Source organism: Elaeis guineensis, chromosome 3 (assembly GCF_000442705.2).
Source record: "Elaeis guineensis isolate ETL-2024a chromosome 3, EG11, whole genome shotgun sequence".
Classification (NCBI taxonomy): Eukaryota; Viridiplantae; Streptophyta; class Magnoliopsida; order Arecales; family Arecaceae; genus Elaeis; species Elaeis guineensis.
The window spans coordinates 126,141,740-126,165,113 of NC_025995.2; the positions used below are offsets into that span (position 1 = coordinate 126,141,740).

Genomic DNA, 23,374 nt, shown 5'->3' on the forward strand with positions numbered 1-23,374 from the left:
GTCAAATTTAGGCCACATCAGACAGATTGATGATTGGAACATCAATGATACTAAAGAAATGGACAACCAAAAATCTAGAAGAATATGCAATACCTAAGAAAATAAGTTCATGATTTTGAGCAAGAATATAAGAATATGAACTTTCAGTTACAAATGATGCAAATAAGGAAGATAAAATAAGAGATTCTGAGTACTTGGATGCTTCTTGCACCTTCAATGGTGTGTGGAATGAGAAAACATATCCTACATATGGGTATCATATGGCTGTGTATGCCACCAATCATACTTGCTCACTCCTATAAATTTCATTCATCTAAGTGGTCGTGACTAACAATATACATGGCTGTGGTGCATGTCATATATGATATAATTTCTCATACAAATCAGAGTTTCTATAATTTATTTTTTTGTATATACATTGGATCATCAGCACATTAGTAAAATTGCTCCACTATTTGGACGAAACTCCACAGACGCTTGTCACGTCCATGTCAAACTTTAGCTATGTTACCCATGCTTTGACCCAAGATGGGTTCTAAAGAACGCTGCCACCAAAGTGGATGCGGGCAACATGCAAGCACGCGAAAGAGGCACCCGGAAAAACTTGCGTTTTATTTCACTAGTTCATTGCAAACATCTCTTCTCCGCTTTGGAAAAAAGGTATCCCGATCGCGACTGACCACATCCAATTCTACCCAGTGGTGAGCGGACGCCACGGCCAAATCGAATGCCAAGGCATTTCCCCAATCTAAAGTCTCCGCTGGCCTCGGAATTCTTGTGCTTGAAAGGGAATACTAAGACTGGAGCTCTACTGGTGACTGTGCATGACTAATCAGCTAGCTTCATGAAGATTTGGACAGTAATGATACTAAAGAAATGGACAACAAAAAAATCTACACAGCAATATGCAATACCTAAGAAAAAAAAAATCACAATTTTGAGTAGAAGTACGAGAATACAAAGTTTCAGCTGCAAATGATGTAAATAAAGGAAGATAAAAAACAAGAGACTCTGAGCACTTGGATGCCTTATACATCCTGAACGGTGTGCCTAAAAGAATTCCTATAGTTTATTTTTCTAAATATCCATTGGATAATCTATATAACGATAAAATTGCTCCATTATGATCAAGATGTTATGGATCTGAAATATAGTGTTCTTTATGCATAGAGATAGAGATAAAATTGTATATAACTAGCCCTATAGACTATGGAGGAGATAAAGATAAGATTCCACACATCCAACCGTTCCCATAAACATCTGGAGTCCTATGCCGCCACCGTGTACCCACTGCTGTTCTAAAATAAATGATTGCGGTAGTAAAATTAAAACACTACCATCTACCACGCCCACCGGAGGATCTCCCATGAAGGGTATCGCAGCTACCCAAGACTCGAGAAGGCTTCTTGATGACAATTCGCGGCGACAGAAACCAACACAGAAGACAGCTACTAGACCACAAAGGGTTCCAGAAGAGGGGAAAACAACTACCTCCAGCAGAGCTTATATCCTCGGAGTACGCGGGCATGATCAAGACATCACAGCAAAAAGTGACTTGCTGGCATTACAATTACTCGATACAAAGAACTTACAAACGGATAACATCAACCAACGACCAGTGGCGGTTGCATAGACCCCATCAAAGTTGATCGTAAGTAAACAAGGGAAGCAGGTCTGGTCCTGCAATTAAGACTGGGAATCAATCATGGACAAGCAAAACTCCTGAAACCCTCCATAAATTTCAGCTACGCCAGATAAGCAGCACCCAAAAGAGATAAAACGCATCAAGTCAAGCACCCAATCAAGCGGCCATTTGCCAGAACCCAATCAAGCAATAGCGGCACACAAATTATCAATGGGAGAAAAATAGGCAATACAAGCGAACAGAGCTACAAATTCCACATCAACCGTCGGAAGTAAAGCATTAGAGTTCCATAAGACTCTGATAAACGGATTGCTGCAAACATCGTCACATGATACTTTGCATTGACAGACTGGAAAAGCCACAAGACTCTTCAAAGTGAACCTGAACGATCTCTTAAGGTCTTCCTATAAGATAGACTGATGTTTATTTTGGAATTTAACAAACGAACAAGAGATGGAAACTCATCATCCAAAAAAAAAAAAAAAGCTTTACCGCACTGGCTGTTGGTTGTAGTGGCTCTTCTCTTTCTTCTTTGCAGCAGCAAGCCTGGCACTCCTCGCAGCAGCCTCGACTGCAGCAGCTTTTGCAGCAGCATCCATCTCTTTGTTTGATCTCTTCTTCTTCACGGAAGCCACCTTCTTTATCCGCCCCTTCACATCAATAGCAGCAGTATCTTCTTCTTCAGGTTCTGCTGCCGCTTCATCAGGGCTTTTATCAGTTTCCAAGCCATTAGGCTGTTCCTGTGGTTCTTTAGCTTCCTTTGAGGATTTGTCTTTCTTTGCCTTTTTCTTCTTCGAACTTTTGCTCTCTGAAGGAGCAGGTGCATTCTCCTTCTTTTCACCATCCACATTTTGCTCCTCCGATTTCTTGCCTGCCGCAAAGCAGACAATTCAGAATACTAAATTTTACATCTGATAATTATTTTACTCAATAATAACAGGAAGAAATAGGACAATACTCGAATTATTCAACATCATACGTCAGATTAGGTGTAGCATAACATAATATATTAGACGAGCTAAAGAATGTGAGGATAGATAAATCAGTGAGGCCAACATGCGAGCAGATTAAGGGATTATGCAAAAGATGCACCAATACATCTGTCCATGCATGACATGTCTAAGAAAATGAATTTAATATCGTCAAATGTCACATTGTTACCATTTGTTTCATCTTTGCCGTCTTTGCTAGAAATACCCAGCTCAGCCAAAACAGACTCCAGTTCTGCCATTTCCTTTTTCTTCAGCTCTTTCTTTGAGAGCTGCCTTTCTGTGTCTTTAGCTGGAACAGCAGCAGGGGGAGGTTTCTTGATGACCGGTTCAGCGACAACAGGAACCTCAGGTTCGTGTTCAGGTTCTTCCTCAGCATCATCATCAGCTTCATCGAGACCATCATCTTCACTTTCAGTTTCCTGCAGCATGTATGCACCATGTAAGGCAAAAGCCACACACCTAATGATTATTGAGAGCAAAATTGATAATTCAAATAAAATACTCAGACAACTTCCAGAGAGAACTTCAAACAGCACATTCAACAACATACTTGAATTCTGTAAACTAGGAAAAGCTTAGACCCTTAGGGATTTCCATAAACATCCACATGTGCTTACGCCGGTTTTTCTAATTTTTTTACATTTTTATTCTCCATAAATTCTTCAAGAGCTCTAACTCCACCTAGTCTAATTAACCAACAGTAAACAATCCATCGTCAATATGCACCAAAATGCCCATTCAGATTCCAGCAAATGATAAAAGGTAAGAAGCGCTCAAAAGTAATTCCTTGCAAAGGACACTTGTTATAGCTCATGCCATATCCTTTTGAGTGTAGTTCATTCTTTATTTAGCCCCCGTATGCATGAATTCAACATTGTAAACAAATGCATTTCACACCTCATCATTCCCCAACAAATCAGCTCCATAGATACTTGGTCAAGGATTTTAACAATCAGTTAAAAGTATCCAGAGGTTTCCTTCATTTCAACATTTTACAACAACTAATTTGGTTAAAATATTAATCAAGTACTTATCAAAATGGTTTTATCTTCATCTGTATCCCTAATAAACCATAAAGCTCGAGCGCTAGACAGTGGCTCCTTTTTCAATTTTCATGATTTCCGCACATGATAAAAGAAAACAAAGTAGAATGCCTCAAGAAACGACTAACATCCTGAACTCTACTGACAGATCTCTCCTTGACTCCATTTATTTAATTGTAAGCTATCTCAATTTTTCCTCCCAATCTATCCACCATCTCAGAAATACTCCAACCTCAACAAGTCACCCTTCATTTATCTAAAATGATCTGAATTCCTGCTCAAGCTGATTCTAGCTAAAGTCCAATCAAATCTATTTTCAACAATTTTATTGAAAATATCATCATGAGAGCCATCTATCAAGCTCATCCATTATCTTCATAGCATATCCATTCTGAATTTGAGTGATACTGCTAAAAACCACTGGATTTACATTCCTTGAAAGCAAAACCTTTTCTTACCCAGTGAATGTCTCTGATCTAGGGATATCATTGCCAATTTTTCTTGCAGTTAGTGAATAAAGTTTTTTCCTTTATCACCACAGGCAACTCTGAAGGTACATCAAGAGACAGTAAAATTACACCACCAATAGGCATGAACATCATTTAATTTTCTCTATACCCTTCAGCTCTTACAATAAAAACTATACTCTATATTTGGTGGCTCGATTTTCTTGAAGGACATCTTCGAAAGATGAAATCCGCAATCAAATAATTACATCGACACTTCTAGTGTCTCCATGTTAGTACTGAAGAGTATCCAATTCAATGTGACAATATCATCTAATAAAGTTAAAAATATTGCAGTTGAAACAAAACAATGGTTTAAAAATTTAGCAACATAATGTTCCTTCACAATCAGGCAGATACCATATGAACGTTTTTATATGATAAGCCAATTTCCTAGCTTCCTAGAAATATTAATGACACTGCAGATACTACAACCATAAGACACATGCCAGATATGCTATATTAAGCCCTCAAAATAGATTCTATTGTGCTTCTATTAGGCCTGTCATCATAGATTGCAGCATATATTTGACAGAAATTCAATGCCTCGGAACAAATCAGGTGGGATCAAAATTGTCTCACCTTTAGTTCAACTTGATTCAAATAGCAACATTAGCATGAATCCTCGATTTTAGTAGATATTAAAGTAACTAAAGATATAACTCATTTTCATCAAAAATAATACTATCATTTTTTCCCCTCGGTTTATTTGACTGCAACACGATAGTCAACATGTACAATAAATACATTAGAATTTAAGTATAAACCACAAGGGGGAAACATAATTATAATATCTAATATACAGAAATATTGCTCCAAAAAGATTCCAGATCAGACAGTTTTTGGAAAAAAAAAAGGGTGATTTTCTTATCCAATTTACCTAACAAATCAGATCAGATCACCCAGAATACTATTTGAACATGGTTTGGACTTTGGATGTGCTTAGATATGAATCCGACAGTTCAATCACTTAAAGGAGGTCTTGTTTTGGTAACACAAGGTTTTGAAAGAGTCAAACAATATAAGGTATGTTGTCCATTACAAATTAACTATAAAAATGATGCACATCATCACTACCAATTTTCTCAGGAACCAGAGAGATTTTATTGCAAAAAAATGAACCCCAGAAAAATGAATAATGACCTAAATCACAAAATGAATCTCAAACAAATAGCACTTACATTAGGTGCTGACCAGCACTTGTTGCTAACTGGCAGCCTTCTCTAGAGTTACAATCAAGAAAATTACTTCCACTATTATCAATTAAATATCTATTGCAAGCAAAGACCCTTCTTGATCCTTAACTTCTAATACCATTGTATCCCCATTTGATAGCTGTCAAACAACCATGAGTGAGTGGGCGGCAACAGTTGAGAGGGAAACATGTGGACGGTTCTGGATACAGCATTATCTAACACCGGAAATATTAATCTAAATATCACAACATAAATGCAAAATTAATCATCAATTGCTCTAAAGAGCATTATGAAAAACCATGAAGTTGATCTGATGTTTTAGGTGTCTGTAGTAATTGGGTAGCTTGCAGTACCTGCAAGGTGCTCCACATGAGCAAGATTATATATTCCTTACATCTAATATACAAAATCAGACTTCAAGAAGAAATTTCTTAGTTAACTATACTCACCTCAAACAACCAACATGGGGTGCCTCCAGTCAACCATGAAGGGGGGGGGGGGGGGGGGCGATGGGATTTGAGGATGCAACCACAATTTTGAAGAAAATCCCACGTTAAACATCCATATTCATTTGTTGGTATTATCATAGCACATATAATGACATCCTTGACATAAGAAACTACATATTTTAAAGGGGTACAAGGGCTTTATTTGGTTATCAAGAAAAGTAAAGGAAAAGATTTATGTGGGAATGTTAAATAAATTAAACAGATTGTGACTGGATTATAAAAGAGACATGCCTTAGATTATTCTCTTGCTCTCCAAATTTCTAGCATGCAAGAGCCCTTCGACAGTTTTGATCATCCTCGTCCTCCACCTGTCCCCTTCTTTTCTATTTGGTTACCTCCTTTTCACCACCCGTACAAGATTTACCTACACATTTATTCACCTTTAAAACTTCCAGTACCACCAACCACCATCGCCAGTCTCTTGCATCACTACCACACTGCCACCAACATTCTCCATATTGAAGTCACCAGCATTCTCCATCACCACCTCAAAGCAAACAAACCATAAGGATAATAGAGCTTTTTTGTTAGGTCAAACATTGTGAACTAACTATATCGACCAAAAGTTGGACCGTCCCCATAAAGGAGTTAGGATTCAAAGTCATCACCATCACCAAAGACATCCATATCGTTTCCAAGCTCATCCAAACACAAATAATTGTTGATGCCAATCATCATTAACCAATCAAGTTTACCAAATATTAGACTGTTTCATTATATGTTCTTTTCCAAAGAAAAAATTTTCCTTCCCTTCTAAAAAAACTTTGATTGCTCATTGCTCACATTATGTGCCAAAATTCACATTCAATTGAACCTTAAGGCCCACTTTGGTTCTCAAATAACTTAAATGAGGTTCCTTGAATAACGTAGAAAAAAGTGCATGTTCCCCATAAACCAACTAAAAGTATTAAATCCCTTACCTTGCATAGATTTAAAGGAGAAAAAGTGCACATTCCCCATTAATCAAGTAAAAGTATGCAACTGCATATGTACCAAAAGGTGCTCTTTAGTTTCTCTAAACTCCCAAAAATAACCCTCATACAGGACCTTATTCAAGACCCCAAAAAGTGTCTCTGAAGAAACCAAATAAAGCTGAAAAAGTAGATTTTATTCAGGTTCATCATATTTATTCATGAATGAAACAGAGCTTAAATATTAAGTTCTGTAACTGTGACTCTGACTCCAACTTTATCAAGGACTTTGAGATATTTTAATAGGAAATGAAAAGACAGTAATAACAAATTTAGAGGCATGCAAATTGTGGAAGGAAGCAAAATACATAATCCTCATATGTTCCACCTTTCTACCTGAATGAAGTATGCCTCTAGTGCAATCTTGAGTAAAACATTACATAACTAAATTTGAATAGCTGCAAAACTCTTATAAAAACATGCTTCTAACATGCATAAAATTAAGCATATATAGTGCCTTAATGGTCAAAAAATTCATAAATAAACACGTTCATATGCCAAGCTGTACAGGTTTTAAGCATTATCTAATGAGCAATAAAAATGTGAAAAAAGCAATCAGAACAATGAAGAGTACCAATAATTTTGTGATGGCATACATCATGGGAGATCAACTAGTATGAGCCATTATTGCCAAAATTATGCCATCTTAGATTACCTACTTGACACTGAACTGAATAAATAAGCACAGAGTTGTACACTAAAGATATAAAGAAGAATAAAAATGTCAAAAAAATAGACGATCAACACAAAAGTTTTGAAAATCTCTTAGAGGACTATATTCAATCATGAAATTGTTCAGTGAATATGTAATATTACTGTCAGGTTTGAAGTTAAAAAAACAACAAGTGTGCTTCGAATAAACATCTTTCAAGATAAAGAAAAGCTGATGCATGCCCGAAAACAAGGCATAATCAGATCTTAGAATTTCATTGCTCAAGAATCAGAACTTCACATTCACCCATCTGTGATAAACCACAAGCCTATTTCTCATTCAATTATTTATCTTCTAAATCATAGCCCTAATTATAGCCCCTAGTTACCTCAAAGAAATGATAGAGAAAGCTGCAAAATAATGAATTAGTAGCAAATATAGAAACATTTTGTCAGCAATGTGCAATAAAGGAGGGTCCATAAAAGTATATGTGAATCATAAAAAAAATAAAATAAATAAATAAATAAATATCCATAAATGCCACCAATTTATGCTATATTTAGAAGAGAAAGTTGGAGTTGTTAGGTCAGTCAAATTTGCCCTAGGTAGACCATTTAGCAAGTTCATCGGGAGAAATTTATCATATAAACAATAAAAAAAATGCTGGGGATCACCTGTCATATCACTGCTCAATTCACCAGTCCAATGTGGCACTCAGGTATTACCTAAGCAGTACATGGGGCCCAACTAACACCACCTCCCCCCATGTATCGCACCAATTCCTGATTGCCATATTGGACAGATGAACTGAACGACAAATGTATGGATGAATGGTAGCAATACTCATAAATATAAAGTTTGTTTTAGACAAAAAGATTTATAAGCCCACAAAATCTCGATCCAACTAGACTCCCCCCACACCCCCCCCCTTCTCATGTCGCTAATGCCGCATAATGCCAAAATATCCATTGCGCATTTAGTGTGAGTCATGACAACATCCCAATCCAAGGTTGGATCAACCCCCTACCCCATGTCTAGGGACTGTCTCTCTCTCTCCTCAATACTGGATCCAATCTCTCCCCAATCTAGGAAACAATCTCCTCTTTTCTCTCTTTGGTGCATGTCAAAAGATGATACATCCATGAACAGGCCTCCAAAGGGATAAAAAGGGGTAAAAGAGGTGGGCACTTTCGTACCCTCTCATCATGATCATGCAAATATTGTTAGAGAAAATGTCAAGTTTGGATGGGTCCCCAATAGAATTGCTCTTTCCAAATGAATTTATTTACTAATAATAATTAGAATATTTCACCGGGGAATAGATTTAACAATCTGTTATCTAATAAATGTGGCTGTCATATCATATACCTTTTACGATTTATAATAGCTGTGGTTGATTTTTATTGTCTCTTATTCTGTCTATGTTTTTGTTTTTATTCTTTTCATACTGAACATGCAAAGCATGTGCATGTGCCTGTGCCTATGTCCTAGGAACATGGTATGCATGGACCTACATGGGAATCATTAAACTACTTGTCATGTCATTAGATTTTTATCAAGCTATAATTCCGTCAACAAGATTAATACCATTATCAGTTCAAAAACCTTGCAACATTTCATCATTTCAAACATTGTTTGTGTGTAGCACAGTACGCCTCAAGCAAGTTCATCAGCAGATTTTTCCATAAAGATATATGTATGTATGTATGCATCAATATCGATATGGATATGTATAGGAATACATGTATATATACAGAAAGAGAGAGTGTGTGTTTGTGAACTTTTAGAAATCGTTGTTGACTCCTAACATCCAGAATACTCGAGCACACATCAAGCCGCCAGATTATAGACAGATGCAGTTAGCGCATCACATAATGCGCCAATATCTGATAATTTGATGAAAAATTAATAGCTACAGCTAACAGAAAAGGGAACACATGATTTGCATTCATCTAGAAGCACGCTGCGAACATATGCAAGCATGAAAAAAGAGAGATAACTCAACCCACCAAATAAACAGACAGATATAGAAACAAGGAACAAGTAAAAATAGTAACCGGAACAGGAAACGGTACAAAAGAGCAGCAGGAAGCATTTTCCTATGGCATGGGTTTTCGACAGCAGTAGATATACTATAATATATATAACATGGAAGGTATCACAAAATTACCGTTCCCATTCCAATAATCAGGATCGTATTATTGAAAAAAAGGGGGGGATGGGGAGGGGTCGTCGATGCATGACAAATCAAAATCAAATCATATCCAAGAGTTAGAAAAACAACTTCACCAGAAGAAACAAATGAAGACATCGAAAACAGGATGGTCATCTAGATAAATCTTAAATCCAATTTATGAATAGCAGTTTCCAGTTGATAATTTCAAGAAAATTAAGTTTGATAACTAAATATGAAGGGGAAAAGATTTTTGCCACCAAAGAGAATCAATGGAAAAGCACTTACCTCCTCTACCACGGCCGAGCTTTCCTTGTTTTGCTGCGTGTCCGATGATCCCCAAACGGACTGGGGCGGGGCAGTGGTGGCATAGTAGTCATCATCGTCATCGACATCAGCCCAAGATTTGACTGTCAGAGGAGTCGGCGCCCAAAACACCTGCGGCTCGGGCTCCTTAGCCTGGTTCTTGGACGACCCCTTGTTCTTATCCTTGTCCGACTTCTTCTTCTTCTTGAGGGTCTCGAGCGCGGCGAAAACGTTGTTGCTGCCAATCTTCAAGGGCCCATCGTCCCTTCTGCTTCCCCCTCCGACCATTTCTACCACGATCGCAGGTAAGCCACAGCTAACAGATCCGGGCTAGGGTTTCTAACCAAGAACCTCCCTCGATCCGTGAGAATACCGAAGCTTTCCCAGAACAGACTGTCGGAATCGAAACAAAAACTTATTCCTATCAAAAGAATCCGTAAATCAAGATCAACGCTCTAACAATCGAACAAAGATTAACGTTTCGATTCCTGGCACCTTACAAACTTCGGAAAAGAGGGACAAATCACCTCAAAACGAAAATCTCTACAAAAAAAACTGCGGGTTTCGGAGAGATTTCGAGGAACAATATACTGGAAAAAAAAAAAAAAAACTACGGTTTGGAAAAAAAAGAATAGAAGGAGAAAACTAAGAAATCGATTACAGAAAGCCGGGACAAAACGATCAACAGGAGGAAATGAGATTAGGGGTTTCTGGATCGAAAAGTCCCGCCCTAAAAGATCGATTTAGGGTTTTGGTAGATAAGGGAGCTCTCGGCGGAGAAGAGAGAGGACGCCGTAAGAGCGAGAGCGAGAGCGAGAGAAGGGGAGGGAGAGGAAGAGATGGATTAGGGTATCAGATAACGTCGCTGATGGACACGAGTGCGTCGATTTCATTTCTTTATATTAACGACAAGCGATCCTCGCTCTCGCCGTGACGAAGCTTCTTACCGTGTCCACGCGGTTGGAGGACAAGTAACCTACGCCACCTGGTGCGAACGGCCGCGATGGAAAAGCTTATTCCTTCCGCGTTGCTTAGACCGCTCTGGGATACGTTATCGTCAAATGTAACTGCGGAGTAGCACAGTGATCCGGATATAGGGGAAGATGAAATCCGTCCGATCTGCATCGGACGGGAAAGAGTCTGCTGGGAGAGGGGTTCATGGTAAAATAGTCCGACGGAGCACGGAATCGGGGTGACACGTCGGTGGCGGTATCATTGCGGTCCCAGGAACAGGGGAGTTTTACTCGACAACAGGGAGCAGCCGGTAAAAGTACCGGCGAAGGTACAGTAACGTTTATTCTATTACCTTTCCAGAATGGGGCATGGGCAGGACGTCGGTTTAGAGGTTACAACTCGTGAAAGTTGTGACGCAAAAGATTGTGTTAGGAGAAAAACGGATAGAAAGGGGATAATGTTTCTTTTGACCAGGGAAAAATTAGAGTTTGTTTTTTTTGGTAAGAAAGAAAAATGAGAGAAGGTTAAAAGAGGCTGGTGGTACAGTTTTTTTTTTTGCACCCGTGGGGCAGCGGTGTGAGTCGGCATGTCTTTACTCGTGAACCAAGGTTGTGCTCTTTTTTTAATTAAACGATTCTTTGGGTGTTTTTTTTTGGGATACAAGGTAGGAGGCGGATGAAGTCTCCTCCCAGAGCTTATGCTGTCAGCCAATATGTGTCACATTGAAGGTCCACCTTAGAGTCTTCAAATAGTTGGTGTCCTAGAGGTGGGACATCGTACCTACACTAGGAATTCGCATTAATCCATTAAATAACTATTAAAGAGTTCATTTCTAGCCACATCTCTTCTGCCGTACACATGAAGGCAATCAAGTTAAAGTCCCTACAAAATTCTTATCCAAAAAAAAAATCCCTGCAAAGTTCCCACGTGCTTCGCAAGTGGCACAGAAGACAACTGATCTTGAGTGTCTCGAATAATACGTGTCGCGGTTGCTTCATCTCCTCTAATAGCACCATTAAAGTGTACTTTTAGATACCATGCGAACGAGGATCAAAGGTACCATGCGGTTGGCACTTTAAGATATCAGCAAACAGATAATGAGACCGTCTTACCACCTCAATTGGCGAAGAATATGAATTTTGGAAAACATTTTCATTCTTCGCTGTCAAGTAAAATGATCGCAAATTTACCAAACTTTTGAACTTATCATATTACAACAAAAGCCTTAATTTCTTGCTTGCTCGGGGATCACATTATACCACAAACATGGTTACGGAGGCAAGGAGGCCAAGTAGCTCGCCATAGCTCTGCATGCAGAGCTCCATAATAAACGAGAAACACAGTGATTGCTGGTAAATTCTGTGCGCAAGCAACAAGCCGCGCATGTGCAAGGCGACTTACCAATTCCCAGAACGGCAATGTCCTGGCACACGTGCGAGGGTTGCAGTTGCAATGCTTGCAAAAACGAGCACAATTTGGCCTCATCTAATCACCTCCTAGGGTGGCGGTGGTGCACCTAATAGCCCTGACATCAGCCAACGCATTATTTTGCCTCTTTGACCAGTGAAACTAATCCACAGCTTCTCTTTCCTTGGATGGCATGATATGATCAGGTTATCTGGGTAGAAAACTGCACAGTTTTTAATGATTGCTACCTTGTTGGCAAAAAATCAAAATATTTGGTTTGGTAATGGAAAAGTAAAAGAACAGAATAATTGCATCATCTGTCATAGTTTAACCATTAGGTTGTCATGGGAATGATCTCATCAACTGGGCACATACGCAGATGGTTAGGATCCCACGTAACTGGATATATAATTGAAATCTGGATTGGATTATCAGGTTTTGTAGCTTTTGTTGGGTCGTAAGAGTTGATAATATTGTCTAATAATCAATTTATCATATAAATTTGAATAGAATACATGTTGGATATCATTGACATAGATTTTCATCTCGAGGTCGGATCAGTTGGAGTTAGACGGCGACGGCTAGACGGCAGCGGCAGGACCTACAAAAAATATTTCTAACTGGAGGTGACTCCGGCGAACATCCTCCGATGCTCAAATCAGAAATCTGACAACAGAAGAGAATTTTATTGACATAGATTTTTTTCTGACTTCCCTTCTTATTTGAGATAAAAATCTGTGTCAATAGAAATTTTTTTTTTTTTGTTGCCAAATTTCTAACTTAAATGTCGGAGGATTTCCATCGAAATCACCTTCGGTTGGAAACTTTTTTTATAGATTCTGTTGCCATCGTCCAGCCGTCACCATCTAAATCCAGCTAATCCAATCTCAAGACAAAAATCTGCGTCAACAGATGCATCATTCTTTTTACTGGATGCAAATCTTTGGAATGAAAAATTTATGTCAAATTGCATTTGCTTTGATTGTTGTATCCTTGATGGTAAGCAATAAAAATAGTTAACTATATTGCCTTTTCATGTTTAGCTCGTAAAATCTTCAACTTCACTCTTTTGAAAATCGATGGCAACCTCTCCAATCTTCTTTCATTACTACGCCTTGATCAAAGAATACATCACATTCATGATAGGCACTTTTGTTGGGACACTGATGATAAGATTGTCTGATAATTAATTTATCATATAAATTTTGAATAGAATACATGTTGGACACGTCTCTCTTTCTAGATAACTAGAACTTTAGCTGAATGTAAGTCTTTGGAGTAAAAAGCTGATGTCAAATTGCATTTGCTTTGATTGTTGCACACTTCATGATGAGCAATAAAAATAGTTAAATATATTGCCTTTTCATGTTTAGCTTGCAAGTTTTTCAACTTTAGTCTTTTGAAAATCAATCGCAACCTCTCCAATCTTCTCTCGTACCACGCCTTGATCAAAGAATACTCCACATTCATAATAGGCCCACTAATAATAACATCAAATAACCTTACTTTGTTGCTACGCAAGGAATCACCTTATATTTACCTCTATGGAAGGTGGGGCTCATTTCAGTGGAAGCGAAAATAATGGACGGTTGTCAAAGAGGAGTCGATATGGAATTTGTTAGAGAGAAAAAAGGAATATGGAGTATAATATGTCGAGCAAACAGGCAAGAAAGCCCTTCAAAGGATCAGTTTGATTCTTCCTTTAATCAGAAACATTATATTCAATGATTGGAGGAGACATCTTTGCTAATATTGCTAGTGCTCCCAACTAGCATTGGATCAAGTTGCAATCAAATTTTATATCTTAGAATCTCCTAAGATTATCGAGAGGTGATTACATGAGTTTTAGAAATTCCATTCATTTCATGATTTCATCTATCATCATTATTAGGTCTTCTTGCGGCCAATCTCTTATTATGCTCGTCGCCGGTGAAGAGCACCTGCAAAACGAAGTCCACACAGATTAGAATTGTATCCGACAGGTATCCTTCGATGCCTAAGTCGGTAGGAAGTAGTGAACAGCAGATGAAGAATATATGAAACGACAGAGTCTCAGTCCAGAATTGTCTTACCCATGCTGTTCATTTACCTCCCTTTTATAGGTGATTCAGATATAATCATCGAGCACGTAGTCTCACTTTTTATGGCACTAAATTATCGGACCATAATCATGGAGTTAATGGGCTGTTTATGCCTACTGATAACCATGACACATAGTTGATAACCGTTTATAACGGTTAGATATATAGATTCTGCACATTCTGACCTTATGTGATCATGGGAAGATAAGCTGACTATATGTCTGTAGTCGTGAAGATCTAAATGAGCATCGGTTGGTAACTCTGATATGCCGATGATCATTAGTCGAATATTAACTGAGTCGTTGTGGTTGTCTGTTGATGGTTGAGAATGTCCGACTGTCGGTCGGTCAACTGATTGTGAGTCAGTATACTATGTTTATAAAATTGATTTATAGTCAGAATCAGAGGTCGATTGAATTGTCCCAACAGTTACCCCCCATTTTTAAGTCCAAGGTAGCCTGACGTGCATATTGTCACGTGGTCTACCATGTTAGACGTAGGGACTTGTTACATCATGTGCTGTTTTGAATCCTGATTCGACTGCTGGCATTAATAATTTTTTGAAATATGAGAGATCTCCAGTTATTTTGTTATTTCGATAACTGTGAGATCATCATTAGGTTATCGTTTCGAAGAGACAATTCGGCATCCAAAAAATCAGACGATTTGATTTTGACTAATAGATCTTAGCCACATGTCCAAATGTCACTGGCTCTATATCGTTCATGCAGATAACAGTGAGGTGGCATGATCTGGAGGTAGGTGCATCAAACTGTCCGATCAATGATCGATCTCGTTGTCGTCATATGTCAACATCTAAAAAGATCCTAATTTTATCCGAACCATTAGGGGGTCCTATATATATAAAGTGACTTTCATCCTGGCTTTACTTTTGCATTTGTCGTCTTTCTGTAATAGAAGGTTCTGCTATCTCTCTGCAACAGAAGGTTCTGCTGCCCCAACACTAGGAGCTTTTCGAGTCTTTCACACCATCTTTGACTTCAGGTCTAGTCCTCCTTCCTTCTCTTAGGGTTTTTCTCTTAGGATTGTTCTCCTCCTTTCTAGTTTTTCATTTTTGATGGCCAGTAAAAAGGCTTCTTCTTCTCGAGATAGTCGGTCAGAGTATTCGGCCGACGACTCTCTTTCGAATCGAGAAACGAAAGCTTCTTCCTTATCTGGGCCCAATGTTGATCGGCTTTGGAAACAATACCATATCCCAGAGTAGTATCAGCTTTTTGCTCCTGATGCGGATGGTCGAATGAACTCTCCTCTCTCGGGTCAAGTCACGTTTTATGTCGAGAACCTTCGGGTTGGTCTTCAATTTTCGATTTCGAAATTCACCAGAATCTTCTCGACTATTACAATCTCTATCCTGCTCAGCTGGCTCCGAACTCCGTCCGACTGATCAGTAGCTTTTCTTTATTATGTCAGCTTATATCGACTGAACTTCATCCTTCTCTCTTTCGAACTTTCTTTGTCCTTCATCCTTATCCCAAGGAGAAGGGTTGGTGGTTCTTCAACTTGAGAAAAGGTTTTTCTTTTATCTTCGATTTTCCATCGTCCATTCATGGATGGAAGAACTAATTTTTTTTGCTTCTTCTTCTACTCCTTGGGGTTTTCCTTCGTGCTGGGGTGATCTAGGAATGGGCCCCATTGAGAACAGTCGGGTGGATGCCAATGATCAAAAAAACTTCTTCTGACTGAAAGACATAGAAGTTTCACTGCAATGAGAGCTGATGACCAAACAAGCTCTCTATAATGTCAGACTTAGTTCGGTAACTTTCTTAAGTATAACATAGTCGGTCATTTCGCTTTTTCTTTTTATTTTTTTCTGAGTTTTGTACTGATTTTTTTTTGTTTTGATTGCAGCGATGTGGACAAGGGTGCGAGTTTCAGCCACCGACATCCACACACATGCTGCCAAGAAGAAGGCAGCAACTGAAGCTAGATCTTCTCGACCGTCGAAGAAGAGTTGGGTTGCTACTCCATTAGCACCGACAGAGGGATCCAACATTCCATCGAAAATAGTTTCTGAGCCGGTTCTAGCATTGTCAGCCCCGACAACGCTTCTTTCGATCGAGGTGCCGTTTGCTAACAATGGGATGGTGAGGGACGATGGAGCTGTGGTGGACCATCGACAGCTCCATCAGTGGAGGTTCAGGTTGGAGCAGGAGTTATGGCTAAACTTGAACAGTCTACGGCTGCGCCAGCTGTTCCTCTAGCGGAATACTCTCAGACGCAGTCAAGCACCGACTTTCCAGTGGCCTCAAGCACGAGACCGCCAATCAGAGATCGTGGGAAGGCACCGGTGACCTCGACTGATGATGGGTCATCTGCAGGCCTTCCCACACTTTTTGGCATCAGGATTGCTGAGGGTGAGTCGGCCTTAGCCAATCTGATTTTGGCTAAGCGGCTCATTGAAGCTGCACTTCTCCCGATCGATAGAGAGAATAGGAAGAGCCGGACGGTGGCCGAGATGTTCTCTTCTTTCTACCCGATGATACTTGGGGTAATCTTCCGATATTTCTCTCTCTTTTTTTTATCTGATTTGACTTGACTTGTTTATCTAATTTGACTTGACTTGTTTATCTAATTTGACTTGACTTGTCTTCTGTTTTCAGTGGACGCATGATATGCATGCTCTAGAGAGCGAATATCAAAAGATCGTCAACTTTTATCGATCTTGAATGTACAAGGTGTCGACTACTAATGCTGAGAAGACTGTTGCCCTTGAACAACTTCAAGTAGCAACCGAACGGGAGGCAAAGCTCCAAAGCCGATCTTGAGTCGGCTCATCAAAACATCACATCTCTGAAATCTCGAATCATGAGTAAGAAGCATTCCATCCATCAACTCTGGAGAGAAAGGGATGGATGCATTGATGAACTTAAAGCAGAGTGCGGAAGGCATCGGGCCATCCTGAAAAGGCTGGCACTGGTTGATGCCGAGTCAGCTTCCGCACGAGCTGAAGCAAAGTCAGTGAGGGAAGCGCTGAGTCTGACCGTCGAGAACTTCAAGAATTCGAAAGAATTCAAGGAAAAATTTTCGAAGGCAGATTTGCTTCCTATTGGTCGGATACGAGAATAGCTGAGATGCGGTCGGTAAATTGTATCCAGATTTGAACTTGAGCAGCATCGTTCCTCTTGGCTTGAAAGAAGAAGCTGCTGAAGAGGGCACTGCGCCAGCTGAAAATGGTGCACCGACTGCACCAGAACTTGCTCCAGCTACCGAAGCTATGCCGAAGCAGGGAGATAAAAAAACTGATTGATGATCGGTGTAGCATTTTTATTTTTCTTTTGTACTTGGATAAATTTTATAATCGAACTTTGCTCCAATTTTTATAACTTTTCTTTTAATGAATGAAAAAAAAATTCAAAGTATAAATTCTCTCTTCTTTTGTGTATTTCCAATGTCATAGAACCATAGTCGAATAATCGAATATTAATCGACTAGTCGAATGCTTAATAATAACTGTCATAGAATTTATTCGTTAGTCGAATATCGATCGATATATTTTATCTTTTAGGTATTCGGATAGATGGTGATAAACTGAATATCTTTCGATGGACCGTAGTCAAGTCGATATGTTTAGATATTTGATAAATAGTGGTAAGCCAAATATCTTTCGACTGACCATAGTCAAGTCGATGTGTTTTCTATTCAACCGAGGTCGAATCAACATAACATTCTGCTTAGTTTAAACTAAGTCGGCATAAGTAGTTATTCGACTAGAGTCAGCTTTTACAATGAAAATCAAAATATAATCGGTGTGTCAGTTTTTACAGTGGAAAATCGAGATACAGTTGATAAGAATTGATCGTTTATTTATCAGTCTACTGTCATTTTATAGTTGACTGAAGCTTTCATGATTCTGAAATTCAATATTTCATTCTAAATATTATACATATGAACAACTTTATTGATAATATATCTTCAAATTATTGATATTTCAGATTCGTGGTATAGTTGTTCTATCAAGAGTTTCTAGCCGATATGCATCCGATCAAAGTATTTCGATTATTCTGTAGGGTCCTTCTCAATTTGGAGACAACTTCTCCTGGTCTAAAGGCTTTGAAACCTCCATCTTTCTTAGGACCAGATCTCCTGGATAGAAGACTTTTGGCTTGACTTTCGCATTATAATATCGGACTACTCTTTATCGATATGCCGCCATTTAAACTGGAGCTTGTTGTCGGACTTTTGAAAGTAGGTCTAGATCAGCTCTCCGATATTCTGAATTGCTTGGCTTACTATATTGTTCCACCTTTGCTGATGGTAATCTGATCTTAAGTGAGATCATCACTTCTATTTCATAAATCAGATTGAATGACGATTCTCTTATTGGTATGCGAGGAGTTATTCGATACGTCTATAGAATCGAATATAGTTCTTCCACCCAGAGATCTTTAGCTTTATTCAACCTAATTTTAAGATCATATAAAATTGTTGGGTTTGTTACCTCCACCTCACCGTTAGATTGGGGATGACCGATTGATGTGAGCTTGTGTGTAATATGAAATTTTGCACAGAACTCTTTGAAGTTTTGATTGTCGAATTACTAGTTATTGTCAGTGATGATGGTATGTAGTAGATCGAATCTGTATATGATTGATTTTTGAATGAAGTCTTCCATCTTACTTTCAATGATCTGTGCTAAACGTTTAGCTTTTATCCATTTGGTGAAGTAATCAATGGCAACCACTATGAACTTCTTCTGACCAGATGCCAGAGGAAAAAGATCTAGTACGTCAATTCCTCATTGTGCGAAGGGCCATAGTGCAACAATTGATGTCAGCTGACTGGCCCGCTGATGTTGTATATTTGCATATTTCTGATATGATTTACATCTTCGAATAAATTTAGCTGTATCTTTCTTCATGATGGATCAATAATATCATTGTCGTAAGACTTTGTAAGCCAAAGATTTACCCATAAGTGATTTTCACAAATCTTTTCGTGAACTTTTCTGAGTGCATAGTCAGTATCTGCTGGTTTCAAATACTTCAGTAAAAGAAGAGATAATGACCTTTTATAAAGTTGGCCATTCATCAAAATGTATTGCGAGGCCGTCCATCTGAGTTGTTTGACTTTTGAAGGGTCTGTTGGTAGAGTTTCATCAGTCAAGTACTGGATGATCGGATCCATCCAGTTTGGCTCATCATTGAGTTGTAGCACTTTTTTGACTTATCAATACTCGATGTTCAAGATATTCAACGAATGTCCTATCCAGTGAGTTGAATGATGTAGTTGTAAGTCAAAAAAGTACATCGACTCGAGTATTTTCTATTCTTGGGATGTGAGAGATCTCAAAATATTTTAGGATCGATACAAGATCTCTCACCTTCTAAAGATACTTCATCATAATGAGGTCTCGGGCTTCAAACTCGTCCTTAACATGTCCGATAATCAGTTGTGAGTCGGTGAAGACCTTCAAATTATCAATGTCAAGTTTTTTGATAATCTTTATGCCGGCTAGAAGTGCTTCATACTCGGCTTGATTATTTAAAGCTTTGAAATTGAATCGAAGGACATATTCTGTTATAATCCTTTCAAAATTGATGAGGATGAGACTAGCTCCACTGCCTTGTGCATTAGATGCTCCATCAATATGTAGCACCTATACCGATGTTAAGTCGGGCTTAAGAGTTTCAACTGACTTTATTTTGTCATTGAATTCATCCTCAAAATTATTGTCTGGTATAGTACGTTCGACGATGAAGTCGACCAAAACTTATACTTTCATCGATAGACGTAGGTGATATTGTATATCAAATTCACTAAGTTTTATTGCCCATTTTACCATCCAATCCGAAGTATCCAATCGGCATAAAATCGCCTTCAACGGCTGATCTATCAAGACAACAATGGGATGTGCTTGAAAGTATGGACGAAGTCGCTACAATGATATGATTAGAGCGTAGATCATCTTCTCCACTCTTGAATATCTTATTTCATCATTGTGAAACACCTTGCTAATATAGTAAATAGATTATTGAATTCGGTTCTCATTCTCCTAGACGAGTATTGAACTAACTACTCCAGTTGAAGTCGTCAAATAGAGATACAAAGTTTCTCCGACCTTTGATTTTGTAAGTAGTGGTGGAGATGCCATATATCTTTTCAGATCTTCGAAGGATTGTCGGCACTCATCCGACCATGAAAAATCATTTGCTTGCCTCAGAGTATTAAAAAAGGGCAAACATCTTTCTACCAATCTTGAGATAAATCGACTGAGTGCGACGATCCTTCCATTAAGTCATGTATCTCTTTCTTGGTGTCTGAATATTTCATACTGATGATAGTCTTTATCTTCTTAGATTGGCTTCGATTTCTCGTTGTGACACAAGAAATCCAAAAAATTTTTCAAAAGTTACTCCAAATGCACACTTGATTGGATTTAATTTCATCAAATGTTGTCGAAGTGTGTCGAAGGCATCTTCCAAATCTCAAACATGATCAGAAGTTTGAGGGCTCTTTACTAGCATATCATCCACATAGACTTTTATATTTCATCTAATTTATGTCTTAAATATTTTGTTGACTAGCCGTTGATAAGTAGCTCCAATATTTTTTAAACCAAAAGATATTATTTTATAACAGTAGATGTCTTTGTCGGTTACGCTGTGTGCTTCTCATCTTCAGATGTCATTCGAATCTGATTATATCCAGCAAAGGTATCCATGAAGCTTAAGAGTTGGCATCCCAAAGTTGAATCAACTAACTGGTCGATCTTCAGTAGAGAAAAACTATCTTTCAGACAGACTTCATTTAGATTTGTATAATCGATGTAAATTTTTTATTTTTCATTGATTTTTTTTACCATCACTACATTGACGAGCCAATCAGAAAAATTAGTTTCTCTAATGAAATTAGCTGTGAGAAGCTTGTTAACTTTTTTGTCAATGACCTTCTGTCTTTCAGAAGCAAAAGACTTTTTTTTTGTCTCACCGACTTAACTTTTGGATCAATGTTTAGTCGGTGGATTATTATCTCCGGAGGAATGCCTGGCATGTCAGTAGTCGATCAAGTAAAAATATCGGCATTTGCTCTTAGTAGATTTATTAGTTATTGTCGCTCCAGATCAGATAATTGTAATCCAATTTGGATTGTCTTCTCAGGATCTTTTTCTTTTAGTGGGATGAAAACTAGTTGCTCAACTGGTTCACCCCTTTCTTCATTTTTTTTGATCCAACTTGTCAACGGATAAAGAGTCTTCAGGTTATTTATTCTGTGTGGAGACCAGCAAACAACATCGGGTGAGTTGTTGATCTCCACGTATCTCTCCGACTCCATTTCTAGTTGAAAACGGACCAATAGATGATTTGTAAAAACTACTGCTCTCAGGGCATTAAGTTCAGATCGTCCAAGTATAGCATTGTAAGTCGATGAAACTCGAACGACAGTGAATGTCAGAAAAATAGTGCTTTGTTAAGGATATGTTCCTACAGTTAATGGGAGAGTGATTTCTCCTTCCACAGTAACTGTATCTCCAGTGAAATCGACTAATGACGTCGAGACTCTTCTAAGTCAATCAGTCAGTAGTCGTATTCGGAAGAAAGTCGAGTAAAAAAAAATATCTGTTGAACTTTCATTATCAACTAAATTTTTTTTTACATTATAATTTGCTATCATCGTCAAGACAATGATAGTATCATCATGGAAAGTTTGTATTCTCCGAATATCATCTTTTGAAAAAGTAATTATATTATTGAGTCATCGTTTCTTCACCGACTCTTCTTCGAAAGTTGCCCTCCAGTTATTTGATCATCCCGAGATCATGTTGATTACTCCCATCGTTGATCGATTATTAATTATCTTCTTAGTTTGCGGCTGAAGTTGTTAGTCGATGGAAGGTTGAGTCAGATGATTTCATCGAAATTTTTTGAGATAACCTCATCGAATCAGGACCTCTATCTCGTCTCTGAGCTAGATGCACTGTTTGGTATCATGACCGTGATTACGATAGAACCGACAGTACTTCTTCCTATCATGGCTCTTCGACAGTGCTTTCATTGGCGGGAGGTATTGTAAATACTTCTCTCCTTCGATCTCCATCAAGATCTGCATATGGAGAGCAGAAAGAGGAGTATAGGAGTCATACCTGTCATAGCTATTCGATTTTGGACTCCGTCGTCAAGGTGAAGCTCGCTTATTGATAATTGGCTGACTTAATTTGATCAGAGCTCTACTTTTCTTCTGATCTTTTTTTTGTTTGATGTCAGTCAGAAGCAACTTCATCCATGCGAATATACTTGTACGCACGCTCTAAAAATTCAGCATAGGTCCAAAAGAGTTTTATCTGGAGAATAGGTGAATCTGGATCCCTTTAGATCCATCTTTATTGTCGATATGGTCATATCTTCATTGAGGTCCCTGACCTCAAATGTGGTCGTATTAAATCGAGCCACAAAATCCCTCAACGTTTCTGTCTCATATTGCTTAATAGAGAAGAGACTGTCTGATGTTCATGACGGCCTTCGGCTAGTACTGAAGTGGGTCACGAAAGATTGTTTAAGCTGCTCAAAGGAGTTAATGCTCCCGATTGAAGCCCAAAATATCAGACTCAAGCAGCTTTTCGAATAGTTGCCAGGAAGCCAATGTATAAGAGGACGTCGGTTGTCCCTTGAATCATCATGAGAGTCTTCATAAGAGGACATCGGTTGCCTCCTGAATCATCATGAGAGCTTTATAGCTCTCTAAATGATCGATGGGATCGGTGGAGCTATTGTATGACTCTATCTGCGACATCTTGAATCGAGACGGAATCAGTTCATCCAGAATGCATTAAGAGAGAGACTGAGCAGTGTAAAAGTCATAGTCGTTCGAAGACTTCCGACCTTCCATCTGAAGTCGGACAAGTCGGCGGTCGATCTCTTTGAACTTGCATTCATAGTCATCGAACTACCGTTGTCGGAAAAAATCAGGATTAGAACCCCTTG

General features: G+C 38.6%; 1 protein-coding gene across 1 annotated transcript; it reads right to left on the minus strand.

The window, feature by feature from the left end:
* Window positions 1–1,869: 1,869 nt before the first annotated feature.
* Window positions 1,870–10,872, minus strand: LOC105040267 (uncharacterized). The gene is made up of 3 exons (XM_010916724.4): window positions 9,976–10,872; window positions 2,807–3,056; window positions 1,870–2,516 (listed from the first exon to the last, which is right to left on the minus strand). Exons 1-3 carry the CDS (start codon window positions 10,279–10,281, stop codon window positions 2,134–2,136), a joined length of 939 nt encoding a protein of 312 aa, XP_010915026.1. The 5' UTR covers window positions 10,282–10,872; the 3' UTR covers window positions 1,870–2,133.
* Window positions 10,873–23,374: the final 12,502 nt, after the last annotated feature.

Coding starts and splice junctions, on each gene's coding strand:
- LOC105040267 (XM_010916724.4), bottom strand. CDS start 10,281: ATGGTCGGAGGGGGAAGCAGAAGGGACGATGGGCCCTTGAAGATTGGC. Junction 3,057..9,975: donor GCTCGGCCGTGGTAGAGGAG/GTAAGTGCTTTT, acceptor TACATGCTGCAG/GAAACTGAAAGTGAAGATGA. Junction 2,517..2,806: donor CGGCAAAGATGAAACAAATG/GTAACAATGTGA, acceptor GCTTTGCGGCAG/GCAAGAAATCGGAGGAGCAA.